Below are 13853 nucleotides of genomic sequence, written 5' to 3'. Positions count from 1 at the left end.
CTTGCATCGAAAACAAAGATATTCAGCACTGTTAGGGAACGATTTGGCGATAGCGTCGTCTACGCGTCGATATCCAAATGTGGTAAGGCAACGCACCGTACTCATACGATATTTGTATACGGCGCCTGGGTGAGTGCATGAGTCTCGTGGCTCGAGAAAACAAGGCGGGAACATTACGTCAAATAACGGGTGTTAACATTACGCGGCGAATATTCAACGTTAAATGGTATTTCGAAACTAGAATATTTCCATACGCAACGATAAAGCAGCTCAAAACCCTACATGCCTTAGGGGAAAGTAGCAAGGGAGGCAAAAAAAAAGGGGTCGATCGTAAAACCTTTCCGGTCGAGTGATGCAACTATGCGGCGGTCGCTCGACGCGAACAAAGCGAATGATGCAACCCGAAAGAATCCTGAGCGCGACGAGTACAATTATATTCGTTTACATCTAATTTCTTTATACTCTATATTTCGCTGGTGTAAACGTATGCCCGGTGGGAAAACGCGAAAGCAACCGGGAATAAAACTCGATGCATGATTCTCACTTACCTTTCGGTGTTTGCTCTGCGCAGATACTCTTCGAGGGAGATACGTGGTCGAAAACTGCTTCCTTGGTAAGCTGCTACGGGCACGGATGGGGCTGGTAAGGCGCTCCAGAGGCGATCATGCACGAGGAGTTCGTACTCGCCGTCGTAAATCACTTCTTCGCCGATGATCGCATTGTGGTCGTAAATCGCGGCCACGTGGAGGTCGTATTCGAGTCGCCGAAGTGTGTTGTTACGACCCGCGCGATTTTTCCGTGCCTTAGGCATTCGGCAGAGGCTCTAGGCGTATATTATATTTAATTAAAAGGTTAGGGTTAGGATATTACATTCGGCTGCGAGCCAATTACGCATTACTGTTCGGCGTCGCGTTGGAATGCATGAGCTACCGCGTGCTCGAAGTCCGATGTTTCCTTTGTGGTAAGTGCGGATGACGCACAACACCTTGCCCCCAGAAACGATAGGAATTCTTGCTTTAGTTGCTAATTATTCGGTAAAAGAAAACTTGAGTTATGATGAACGCCCGTTGCCTCTTTAGCCTCGCGAACACATCCGTTATTATCGGAATCTCGGAGACAAGGGATGAGATAATGAAGGACACGTGGCGTTAAATAAAGATCAATATATTTAGATATTCACTGAATTTACACTCACGAACAAGATGGTATGGAATATTAACACTATCTATGTTAAACTAGAATTTGAAATATTAATAGGATTTGAACTAAATCTAGAGATTGAAACACGCTTATATAAAGATTTAGGAACGACGCTCGCGCGGTGTTCACTGGTCGACGACGCGCACAAGAGTGAACGAGCATGGCCGCGCGTTGTAACGCGTGCCTGCGGCGGCGCTGCTGCGCAACATGGCGGTAGCGTGGGTACGCCAACGCACGTGGCGCAAGATGGCGGATGGCATGGGTACGCCAACGCTTGTGGCGTACCCATATTTTACAACTAATTAGATTTATTGTTAGCATGATTTGTTATTGTTATTTATCATTTTATTTATTATTATTATTATTTAATTTTATTACTTATTTTAGGAAAAATGCTTACTATTGTCGGTTATCTAATAATTTGCAACCTATGGAATTGCCTATATTATTATAATACTTATATTTATTATAGTGTATATTTACTGGCGGTAAAGCGCATCACGTGGTATGTCAACGGCAGGAGAGCCGGTTGTTGCCAACTTTGGCGGCTAGAATAGTGGCGCTTCTGCGCAGGTGAGATAAAAAGGAGAAGGAAAAGTTTTACCCGTTGGCTCTCCTGACGTCACACCTCCCCCCTCGGAAAGAAAATGTCGGGCGTCCTGCACATTTTCCTGTGCGTTTCTTATTGAGATAAAAGTATGCTATTTTACGCACTTATTCACTAATACTGTTTACACTAACAGTTTTATACAATGTCCTCTTTTAAATATTTTCGCAGTTCGCTGTAGGAACGCGCGTGTTCCTCCGTTTCCTCCTTTTGAGGTGCGATGGCTGGCAATGGCTTGTCTGCGGCTTGGTGTGGCATGAGACGTTCGATGCTGGGCGAGTCGGGCTGGTTTGTCGATTTCGCCATGTGCAGCAACAGGTTCGTGATTGATGACCAAACGGCTCCCAAAAAATGGATGCTCCATCCGTAGATCCTATGCAACGCATATCCATGGATGATCGTGTCTATGATCAACTTAACCATCCTGGTTATCACGAATATGGCTAGCACCCCTGCGCTAGCAGAACCGAAAGTTATGAAGCCTTTCCAGATCCGTTTTCCCGCGCTCTCGGCGATTTTGTCGAGAGCTTCCTCGTCGAGTAAGTTGGCTAACGAGATGCTCCCTCCGGGGATGTTTTGTCCCAGTGCTCCTCGCGCGATAGTGTTCAACGTGGATGGTTTCTTGACCGGGAACATAATGCGACCCTCAAGCGGTCGAGGTCATCAGCAGAGTAAATTCCGCTCGTGGCGAACGCATCTGGACTCACGTACTTCCACCTAGGTGTAGAGAGTGGCTGGATAACTGGTGGGAGTGATTCCGATGGCTTGGTGGTTAGCTTATACCAGGCATCATTCAACTGATACATGTTGGGCAATAGCTCGTTGCAGTCTTTATGCGTCCTCTTGCGGGTAAGTATTCTAGTGCGAAGTAGCAAAAAGTATGTGGCGTTCTTGTACGTCACTGGGAGCTCATTATAACATGTCTCCGTGTGCCTCAACTTACAGATTACCGGTACGCACTGGATGATGTGGATGACTTCTCCCGCGGTCATGGCGGTGTATCCTGGTGATTTCATCACCCTGTAGGCCATCTCGTCGGGAGCGATCGCAGAGAGCGACAAGGCATTCTGTAGTATTTGCCAGCGCACACTTCTGCTCCATAATGTCATTATAGAGTCTGGTGAGCTGATGCTTGACGTGCTTCTCTACGTACACGAACTTGGAGTTCACGTAAGCGAATATATCTAGGTTATTCACGGATATACGTGATTTGGCGGCGAAGGTTTTCCCCTTCTGTGTTTCCAATATGATCAACTTGGGATGTTCAGTGCGGTAGAGTTGATATCCGCAAAGATTGAATTCGGTGGTTTTTGCTAATGCGAAGGTAGTTTCCTTCAAGGTTACTGTGTATACTGTCGGTGTCGTCTGATTGTCTCTAGGGGACAACTTAGTGGCAATCCCCTCGTACAGTACGTCGTACTAGTTAAAATGGCAGCTATCGGCGGGCGTCAAAGTCCAGAATGTTTCAGTCCCGTCGTAGTCGATGCAGCTCCCGAATTGCGCCTGGCAACACGTTCCCGTCGGCAGGATGATCATGCCCATTGTTCGCTTGTACGAGGCCTCGAACGATTTAAGTGTTAATTTTAGCGTGGCCTGTACCACCACGTTCTCCCAAGTTCCGAACCCGTCCGAATACTGCGTTCCAGAGCAGCGTCCGTCTGTGTACGTTTGTCCGGCCATTGTGATGCTCCGGTGGTTCGTCGCATTGACCTTCAGGCGATCCGCGACTGCAGTCCCGATGTTCAGGGTATCGTGGATGCGCTGGCAGTTTTCATGCCCAATCTCCTTGACATAATCCTTATGCCCGTTAGTGACGATTGAGACGTGGGAATGCATCCCGCAATAATATATCGTCCGGTTGATCTCTAGCTTATATGGCAAGGCTGTGACGCTATCGTAGTCAGATGATTGCATCAGCTGAATGTACGTTTCTGTGCTTCTCGGTTCCAATCTCTCGACGTTACAGCTTCCGATGTCGAGCAACGATAGGGTTGTTATATTTAGACCGTTGCCTCCGCAGTCGTACCCTAGCAGGACTTGGCAGGCTGGAAGGATTAGAAGAGCGACTAGTCGGAATGGTCCCATGTTGTTCTGTTCGTTGTCGCTGCTTTACTGCCGCTCCGGTGTCCCTCACTCTCCGGTTCAGGCGACGATGGTGGGGAATGGCGCGTGGTGGGGCTCCGATTCCCCACTTTCTTCAGTTTGTCCGTATGTATTACACGGAACTTACCTCGCTTCATCTCTAGTTTCACATTATTGTTATCGAATAGCTCGGTTACGACATAAGGTCCCGTATATTGCGGACTCAGCTTGTCCTCCCGCGGCTCTTTGAGCAGGTACGCGCGGTCGCCTTCGCGGAACGTACATGCATTTACGCGTCGATCATAGTACCTCTTAGATCGGATCTTCGCATTATCTAAGTTTCGGCGCGCTATCGCCTGGGCCCTACCAATTTTATCAGCTAGGTCGGCGTAGTATTCTGCGTAACTTTCGTTGTTATCATTAAATTCTACGGTCTCGCTGGTGGGTGTGCGGGCGAGGTGCCCATATACGAGCTCATGGGGGGTGAATCGGTGCCCTCGAGCACGCTAGTGTTATATGAGAAACTGGCTAATTTTAATATTTCGTCCCAGTTCCTATCTTTGTCCACAAATTGTTTGAGGTATTCCCATAGCACGTGGTGTGATCTCTCGATCGATCCGTTGGATTGCGGTCGATACGCGGTGGTCTTAAATTGTTTTATTTTGAATTTCCGTGCAATGCATCTCATTAATAAATTTAGGAAATGTATGCCTTGGTCCGTAAGGATCGCCTTAGGCGCGCCGTGTACGCAAATGTATTCGTTAACGAGTGCATCCGCAACGTCGATCGCGGAGATTCCCGGGATCGCGATGGCGGCTGAGTGCTTGGTCAAGAGATCCTGTATCGTGAGAATATATGAATTGCCCGAGCGCGTGGTAGGGAGAGGGCCCATGATATCCATGGATATCTTATCGAAGGCTCGATCGGGCGTAACTGTCAGCACCATAGGCTGTCTGACTTTTATCCGCGTTAGCTTATTTAACCGGCAATTTTGGCAATTCGATATATAGCGGTTTATCTGTTCTTTCATGCCGGGCCAGGTGTACTTTTTCTTAATTCGCGCGAGCGTCTTCGTCACGCCCTTGTGACCTCCGACGGCAGACGCGTGGTACTCTTCGATTATCCGGCTTCTCTCATCTACGGGCGGAGTCGCGATTTCGTTGGTACAAATATTTATGCCTAGATTATGATCCCAAAGAGCAGTGCGGAACGCTTTGTCTATCTTAGCAAATGGTACTCCATTCACATCGCTTTTACAGGTCGAAATAGTTTGTAATTCTAATTCCCGGATTATTCCACCAGGAATTTTAGTGCTTCCCTGATGCTGTCGAGAACGGTAAGCGAAGAAACATTTCTCTCGACGGGCAAAGCTATTACGAGTTTATTGCCTACGCGTCGGATCTTGCCGCGGCCCATAACGTCGCAAGCCTCGGACAAAAGGTTCTGTTTACTCAAGATACGCGCCCCTAAGCATGGTTCTCCTTGTGCGTCAACAAACACTACCAGGTTACCTTTTCTGTTCGCGAAGTTATCTCTTATTTCCTTTACTCGGAAATGATGCATCTGGTACGTCGCCGTCGAACAGGTTTTCATCTTCCGACGCATCGCTTCCTTGCTCAGAATCGCTATCAAGATTTATTTCGGAGTTACAGTCGAATCGTCATGGCCGCCACTCTCTTTGCTATTGCGGTTAGCGTCCACTTCCGATTCTCTATTTTCCTTAGCAACGGGGATCCCCGGTTCTCGCGTACGGGGGTCGAGAACAAAGACTCGTCGGATTCGCTTTTGTCCTCATTGATTTCGGTCGGTTGTTCGCGAGTCACCGCGAGAGGAAACATTCGTACGGGTGGGTTTCGCGAGAGCGCGTCTGCGTTAGTATTCATTTTCCCTGCCTTATATACTACTTCATACTCGTGTTCTGCGAGCTTTAGGCGCCATCGTACCAGACGCGACGTTGGGTCCTTAACAGAGTGGAGCCACGTTAAAGGCTTATGGTCAGTAACTAATCGAAATTTGCGACCGTACAAATAAGGTCGGAAATAATTAACGCAATACACGATTCCTAGCAATTCCTTCTCGATGGAGTAGTTCTGTTCGGGCGGGCTCAACAATCGAGAGGCGTAAGCTGTCGGTAGATCTTTGCCCAACGGTCCCTGACTCAGGATACCGCCAATGGCAAATTTCGAGGCATCGGTCGTTACAATGAAGGGTTTCGTAAAGTTGGGATATTGTAGCAATGGTTCAGAGCAGAGAGCGGCCTTCAGCGTATGGAATGCGAGTTTCTGTGCGTCACCCCACTCGAATTGTTTTTCTTTCTTTAATAAATCTGTCAGAGGCTTGGCCGTCCTGGAAAAATTCGGGATAAACCGGCGGTAATAACCAGCGAGCCCCAAGAATTGTTTAATGTCCTTTGCCGTGCGCGGCTGTAAGAAATTTTCTACGGCGTAAATTTTTTTGGGATCGGGTTTCACTCCGTCCTCACTGATTACGTGCCCTAGGTAAATGACTTCTCTCCGGAGAAACTCGCATTTATCCGGCTGTAGGCGAAGCCCTGCTTTTCGCAAACGTTCGGCCAATTTTTTAAACTTAATTTCGTGCTCGCGCAGAGAGCTAGCGTATACCACTATGTCGTCCAGGTAGACGAACAATTCTATCCCTTGCAACCCGGTCAGCACCTGATCCATGAGTCGCTGAAACATCGCCGGGGCATTTTTCAGCCCAAAAGACATTCTCTTAAAATGATAATGGCCAAAGGGTGTAGAGAAAGCCGTTTTTGGCGCGTCTGACTCATGCATCGGTATCTGATGGAAACCAGATGCTAGATCAAAGACACTGAAATACTTGGCGCTTCCTAACTGGTCAAGTATCTCGGTGATGTTAGGGAGGGAGTACGCGTCTCCTATCGTTTTTTCGTTCAATGCGCGGAAATCGATCACCATACGCCAACGCCGATTTCCTTGAGAGTCGGGTTTCTTAGGCACGATCCACAAGGGGGAATTATATGGTGAATTAGAATGTTCGATGATATCATCTTTTAGCAATTTATCGACCTGCTTGGTGATTTCCTCCCTGTGCATCGGCGGGAATCGATATTGTTTTACGTTCACAGGAACGTTGTCGGTGGTCGCTATAACATGCGAAGTGGCATTTGTGGAGCCTAACGGATCAGTGGGGAGTTGAAAGAGGTCGGCATGTCTCTCACAAGGGCATTAACATGTTCCGCCTCTATGTCGCTAAGATGATCTAGCCTAAGCAGATCCCTGATAAGAGTGGTTCTATCGCGCTCACGCGATGCTTCCTCCGGTCTCGATGCGGCGACGAAATTAACGGCGCGACTTGCCCGTGGCGGCCTCGGCGCGATTAAAGCGATTTCCCCTAAGGGAATCGTCGGGACGGCAATCTCTTGATCCGATTCTGTAGTATTCACGATTTGTACATATGCTCTTCCCTCTCTATTAGTCACGATAGCTTCTCCTAAGTAGACTCCTTCCGCGACGCTAAGTCGAGGGAGGTAACCGGTCTCGATTTCAGAGTTAGCGACGTTAACGTAAAACGTTGTCCGCGATCGTGCGGAAATTAGAATTTTCTTTGAATGCTTGAAGGGTAGCTTGATCCCCCGCCATACGACTATTTCGCGAGCGAAGTCGATAGTGGCGTCATCGCGGAGGAAGTCGGATTCCTCCCTGCGCGATCGGGAAGCTGTCAGGAACGGTGTGCAAGTTTATCTCGTGACCCCGGAACTGGACGGTCATCGACCCTAAGGTCTCGATTCTGCCGGTCGTTATCCCTGTGAGATAGATCGTATCATTTTTGACGATGGGCGTGCTCGGGTGCACGTGTTTTTTCTTTATAAGGTTAAGTGCGGCCCCGGTGTCGACCATAAAGTCGGTTGGTTCTGCTAAACCGCTAATGGATAGCAGAATGGAGGGGGCGTGAGACGGCCCAGGTAGATTTAGGATTGCGACTCGGGTGTTTGTGCTTCCTCGCGAACCGTTTCTACCGTGTTCACCGGACGCGCATTTCTCAGGGGATCCGCACGCGGCGCGTCCATCCCGCGAGGCGGATCCTGACCGTTTCCCGGCCCGTTAAATTTACTGTTATTATACTGTCGTTTGCGGCACTCTTCGATATCATGCCCGCGATTCTTACAGTACTTACATCACTTGTCGTTTCGCGGCGTTTCGAAGTTATGCGTGACACGGTCTCCATTCCGCGGCCCGGATGGGTTTCTGTTATCGTATCGCGGCGCTGGTCGCATCTCGGTGCGGTGCTCGGAGAAGCGGTGTGGCTGATAATTTCGTTCGCGGTTCCTGTAATCGCTATATCGCGGGGGGACTGTCGCCTCTCAGTAGGGGGCGTTGATCTGTAACGCATGTTGCGTCCCACGTCCGGCTCCGGTGATCGGCGGCGTGCATCGGTCGTTTGTCTTGGCGGTTGTCCGAGTCGCGCGGGGAGCCCGTAACGCTGGCGTTCGAGCTCATCGCGCTTCGCGATCATTTTTGCAGCTGCGAAAGCTTCGAAAGGCTCGCGATAATGCTCCGGCCGCAGCTGTAGCGGGGGTGGGGAGGCCCTCGCAGAAACAGTGAGCAGTAAGCTCGTCAATTTCACTGGTCACCGCAGGATTCAGGGTCCCGCGAGCGCGTCGTTCCCCGTCGCGTATTGCAGATTGAAGTTCTTTAACGCGGTCTATGTAATCTAGGATATGCTTGTTGGGACGGAGGTGTACGGCGGTCAGTTCTCCTCGATATTGCGCTACGCTCTTGACGGAACCGAAGGCACTGTTGAGCAGATCCGAGAGTTGTGTAACTGACTCGCAGGGTTCGTCGGCTACCGCGGAATGCGCGTGACCCCGTAGTTTGGTTATAAGTAGACGCGTGAGGGGTCTTTCGTAATGCGGGGGAAGGATATCGCGAGCTTGCCTACAGGCCCCGAGGAACTTGGACAGCGGTATATTATAACCGTCGAAGTGCGGGACGTACTCGGTGGCTTCCCGGTAAGTAATCTTCGGAACGGCGGGCGGTTCGGCACCCGACTCGTTGTGATCCCCGAATAGCGGTGGCGTCTCACCGAACGGCTGGCCTGGCGGTAGGTTGGGGCTTCGCAATGGAGGGTCGCGTATGTCCATTTCGCGTCGCATGCTATTTAATTCGGCGCGCAACGACGCCATCATATCGCTCATCTCGCGTAACGCGGCTCAGCCTTCCTCGGCATCGGCGCGGTCCCGCTGCAAAGCGGCGTTTTCTGCCCGAACTCGCTCCTTCTCCCGGTTTACCGCGTCGTGTCCCAGCCTAATTCTATCCTTTTCCCGGTTTACCGCTTCATTCTCTGCGCGGACTCTCTCTCTTTCCTTTTCTAACGCATCGGCGTCGGCCTGCAATTGCGCGGCACGCTCCTTTTGCGCGGCGCGAATCCTATCGAGCTCCTGCTCGGTCAAAGGTTTCTTGGGGTTATTCCGAGTATTCATATCGCTCTCTTTAGATTTTACCGGGGTGCGAAGCATAAGGTGCGATAATCACGGTACGAACGCTGGGTGGGTCGGAGAGATTTGCCGATATGTTCGACTCTCCCGATTAACGATATCCCACCGCTGTCACCAAATATGTCACGTCAAGACCGCGGGGACCCCTCTGATAATCTCAGCGGCAAATTATTGAAAACGCTCTCGAGGGATTTCAGCAAATTACACGGCTGACCTTGCGATTAGCCAGACGTCGAGTGATTATTTGACCGTGAGCGGATCAGTGAAACGGAGAAATTGGTTAGTCGGCGCGATAAAATGCCGTTGGGAGTGGGATTCGTCTCGTCAAGGTAATATCGTCCGGAGATGTTTTCTATGGTGTTACCTAATTCTCTGAGCACTTCCAGAGATACGATAAAAACCTCGGTGCAGTCAAGGCAAAGCTCGATGTCGCGGACTATTACAAGACTGGTACGGCAGCTATCACAATGATCCCGGGCGGAAGTGTACCCAAACTGGAACGCATGGGCCAGTTCCAGACGATACGTAAGAGTCCCTTCTGGTATTTCTTCCTTGCATCGAAAGCAAAGATATTCGGTACTGTTAGGGAACGATTTGGCGATAGCGTCGTCTACGCGTCGATATCCAAATGTGATAAGGCAACGCACCGTACTCATACGATATTTGTATACGGCGCCTGGGTGAGTGCGTGAGTCTCGTGGCTCGAGAAAACAAGGCGGGAACATTACGTCAAATAACGGGTGTTAACATTACGCGGCGAATATTCAACGTTAAATGGTATTTCGAAACTAGAATATTTCCGTGCGATAAAGCGGCTCAAAACCCGGCATGCCTTAGGGGAAAGTGGCAAGGGAGGCAAAAAAGGGTCGATAAAACCCTTCCGGTCGAGTGATGCAACTATGCGGCGGTCGGTCGACGCGAACAAAGCGAATGATGCAACCCGAAAGAATCCTGAGCGCGACGAGTACAATTATATTCGTTTACATCTAATTTCTTTATACTCGATATTTCACTGGTGTAAACGTATGCCCGAAAACGCGAAAGCAATCGGGAATAAAACTCAATGTAAGATTCTCACTTACCTTTCGGTGTTTACTCTGCGCAGATACTCCTCGAGGGAGATACGCGGTCGAAAGCTGCTTCCCTGGTAAGCTGCTACGGGCACGGATGGGGCTGGTAAGGCGCTCCAGAGGCGATCGTGCACGAGGAGTTCGTACTCGTCGTCGTAAGTCACTTCTTCGCCGATGATCGCGTTATGGTCGTAAATCGCGGCCACGTGGAGGTCGTATTCAAGTCGCCGAAGTGCGTTGTTACGACCCACGCGATTCTTCCGTGCCTTAGGCATTCGGCAGAGGCTCTAGGCGTATATTGTATTTAGTTAAAAGGTTAGGGTAAGGATATTGCATTCGGCTGCGAGCCAATTACGCATTATGGTTCGGCGTCGCGTTGGAATGCATGAGCTACCGCGTGCTCGAAGTCCAATGTTTCCTTTGTGGTAAGTGCAGATAACGCACAACACCTTGCCCCCAGAAACGATCGGAATTCTTGCTTTGGCTGTTAATTATTCGGTAAAAGAAGACTTGAGTTATGATGAACGCCCGTTGCCTCTTTAGCCTCGCGAACACTTCCGTTTATCGGAATCTCGGCGACAAGGAATGAAATAATGAAGGACACGTGGCGTTAAATAGAAATCGTTATATTTAGATATTCACTGAATTTACACTCACGGAATATTAACACTATATATATCAAACTAGAATTTGAACTATTAATAGGATTTGAACTAAAACTAGAGATTGAAACAATTTGAACTAAGTCTAGAAATTGAAACATACTTATACTTGAACGAGACGACGCTCGCGCGATGTTCACTAGTCGACGACGCGCACAAGAGTGCCCGAGTATGGCCGCGCGTTGTAACGCGTGCCTGCGGCGGCGCTGTTGCCCAACATGGCGGTAGCGTGGGTACGTCGAAGCACGTGGCGCAAGATGGCGGATGGCGTGGGTACGCCAACGCACGTGGCGCTCACGGCGGTCATAGACCATAGAGTTAGACTAGATGTACATATCTATAATGGTCGGTGGTCGGCCAATCAGCACGCGGCTGACTGGAGATGATGCGCGCAACAGCAACCCGAGCCTTATTATAGAAATAGTTTTACAATTAATTAGATTTATTGTTAGCATGATTCGTTATTGTTATTTATCATTTTATTTATTATTATTATTTACTTTTATTACTTATTCTAGGAAAAATGCTTACTACTATTGGTTATCTAATAATTTGCAACCTATGAGATTGCCTATTATTATAATACTTATATTCGTTATAGTGTATATTTACTGGCGGTAAGGCGCAACACGTGGTCAGTATGGTATGTCGGCAGGAGAGCCGGTTATTGCCAACTTTGGCGGCTAGAATAGTGGCGCTTCTGCGCAGGTGGAATAAAAGGGGAAGGAAAAATTTTTACGTTGGCTCTCCTGACGTCACACCTCCCCCCCTAAGAAGAAATGTAGGGCCAGGTGCCCTGCGTTTCCCCTGCTCTAAGAGGTTGCAGAAGGTTTGAGCTACAATTATTTTACTTATGTTTATTCGTCTTATATGCTAGCGCTTGTAATTAGTTATCGCACTTATTTGTCTCTACACTCGTCCTCGCGTAAGTATTTTTGGAGTTCACTGTATGACCGCACATGCTCACTAAACTTTCCCTTTTCAGCACTAGGGGCGATTTCGGGCGCCGTCGGTGTGTCTTCTGTCGAGCTCTGAGCTATTGGCATGAGGCGTTCCCTGCTAGGCGAGTCGGGTTTTGTTGCTGGATTGCCCATGTGCAGCAAAAGATTAGTGACTGATGACCATACTGCTCCCAATATATGAAGGCTCCATCGTATATTCTGTGCAGCGCGTATCCGTGGATGATCGTATCGATCACTAACTTGATCAGTCTGGCTATCACGAATAACGCCAAGACTCCTGCGCTGGCCGAGCCAAACGTGATAAATCCTTGCCGTGATAATCGTTTCCCTGTATTTTCAGCGATCCGTTCTAAAGACTTTTCGTCGAGAAGATTCATCAAGGAAATACTCCCGCTCGGGACGTCCTGTCCTAAGGCCCCTCGCGCTATTGTATTCAGCATAGACGACTTTTCGACTGGGAACATTATGTGGTCTCGCAGTCGGTTCAGATCGTCTGCGGAGTAGATCCCGCTGATGGCGAGTGCGTCCGGACTGACGTATTTCCACGTGGGGGTAGAAAGCGGCTGGATCGTCGGCGGAGGAAGCGACTCGATCGGCTTCATGCCTACTCGGTACCAGCTGCCGTGCAGTTTGTACATGCCGGGAAGCAACTCGTTGCAGTCTTTATGTGTTCCTGTCCTGGTCAAAATTCTGGTGCGTGGCAATAAGAAGTGCGACGAATTGCGGTAGGTGACTGGCAACTCGTTGTAACACTCTTCGGTATGTCGCAGCTTGCATTCTACTGGGACGCATTGGATAATATGGATGGACTTCTCCGGCTGTGACTGCTGTATATCCAGGGGCTTTCATTATCCGGAAGGCCATTTCATCTGGGGCTATGGTTGCCAATGAGAGCGCATTCTGGAGGATCTGACGCTCTAATGCACATTTCTGCTCCATAATGTCGTGGTAAAGCCTGGTAAGTTGCGTCTTCACATGTTTCTCCACGTAAACGAATTTCGAATTCGTTTAGGAGAATATATCTAAGTTGTTAACTGAAATCTGTGACTTAGATTTGAACGTGCGTCCTCGCTGTGTTTCTAGTATAACAAGCTTTGGGTGCTCGGTCTGGAAAAGTCGGTAGCCACATAGGTTGAATTCCGTCGTTTTTGTCAAGGCGAACGTTGTATCTCCAGTGGTCACTGTATATACCACTAGGGCTGTTTGCTTAGGCCTCGGCGACAGTTTTATGGCCATGCCCTCGTAAAGTATATCGTACTGGTTGAAGTGGCAGCTGTCATCGGACGGTGTTTTCCAGAAGGTTTTCGTACCGTCGAAATCGGCGCAGCTCCCCAGTTGCACGGGGCAGCGCGTTCCAGATGGCAGATTTAATGAGTTCGCTGACCGTTTGAATGGTGCTTCAAACGTCCTCAATACCACCTTTAAGGATGCTTGTACTACCACGCTCTCCCATGTTCCGAATCCGTCCGTATACTGCGTTCCGGAACAGCGGCCATCAGCGTGCGTTTGTCCAGCCATAGTGACGCTCCTATGATTCGTGGCGTTTACGATCAATCTATCCACGAAGGCGGTTCCCAGCGCGAAAGTTCCAGTCTCGTGGATTTTCTGGCAGGTTTGCCAGCCGACCTCTTTGATGTACACCTTTCGACCGTCGGATACAATTGATACGTGCGAGTGCATGCCGCAGTAGTATATGGTCCGGTCGATTTCAATTCGGCATTGAATTATTGGCAAGCTCTCGAAATCGGAACTCTGCATGAGTTGTACGTACGTCTCCGTGCTCGCTGGCTC

The 13853-nt window shown here is 49.2% G+C and overlaps 1 protein-coding gene across 5 annotated transcripts in view; it reads right to left on the bottom strand.

Moving 5' to 3' along the window:
* Nucleotides 1-2443, bottom strand: part of LOC105423544 (uncharacterized) — a 47372-nt gene extending 44929 nt beyond the window's left edge. For all 5 annotated transcript variants that reach the window (XM_089083639.1, XM_089083631.1, XM_089083632.1 and 2 more), the window contains exon 1: nucleotides 549-2443. In XM_089083639.1, coding sequence (XP_088939765.1) covers nucleotides 1946-2443 — 498 coding nt within the window. In that variant the 3' untranslated portion in view covers nucleotides 549-1945. The remainder of the gene's footprint in view (nucleotides 1-548) is intronic.
* Nucleotides 2444-13853: the final 11410 nt, after the last annotated feature.

Source organism: Pogonomyrmex barbatus, unplaced genomic scaffold (genome assembly GCF_055798465.1).
Source record: "Pogonomyrmex barbatus isolate J1 unplaced genomic scaffold, ASM5579846v1 scaffold1, whole genome shotgun sequence".
Lineage (NCBI taxonomy): Eukaryota > Metazoa > Arthropoda > Insecta > Hymenoptera > Formicidae > Pogonomyrmex > Pogonomyrmex barbatus.
Note: the sequence above shows the minus strand (reverse complement) of the source record. Positions and strands in the feature narration are given on the sequence as shown.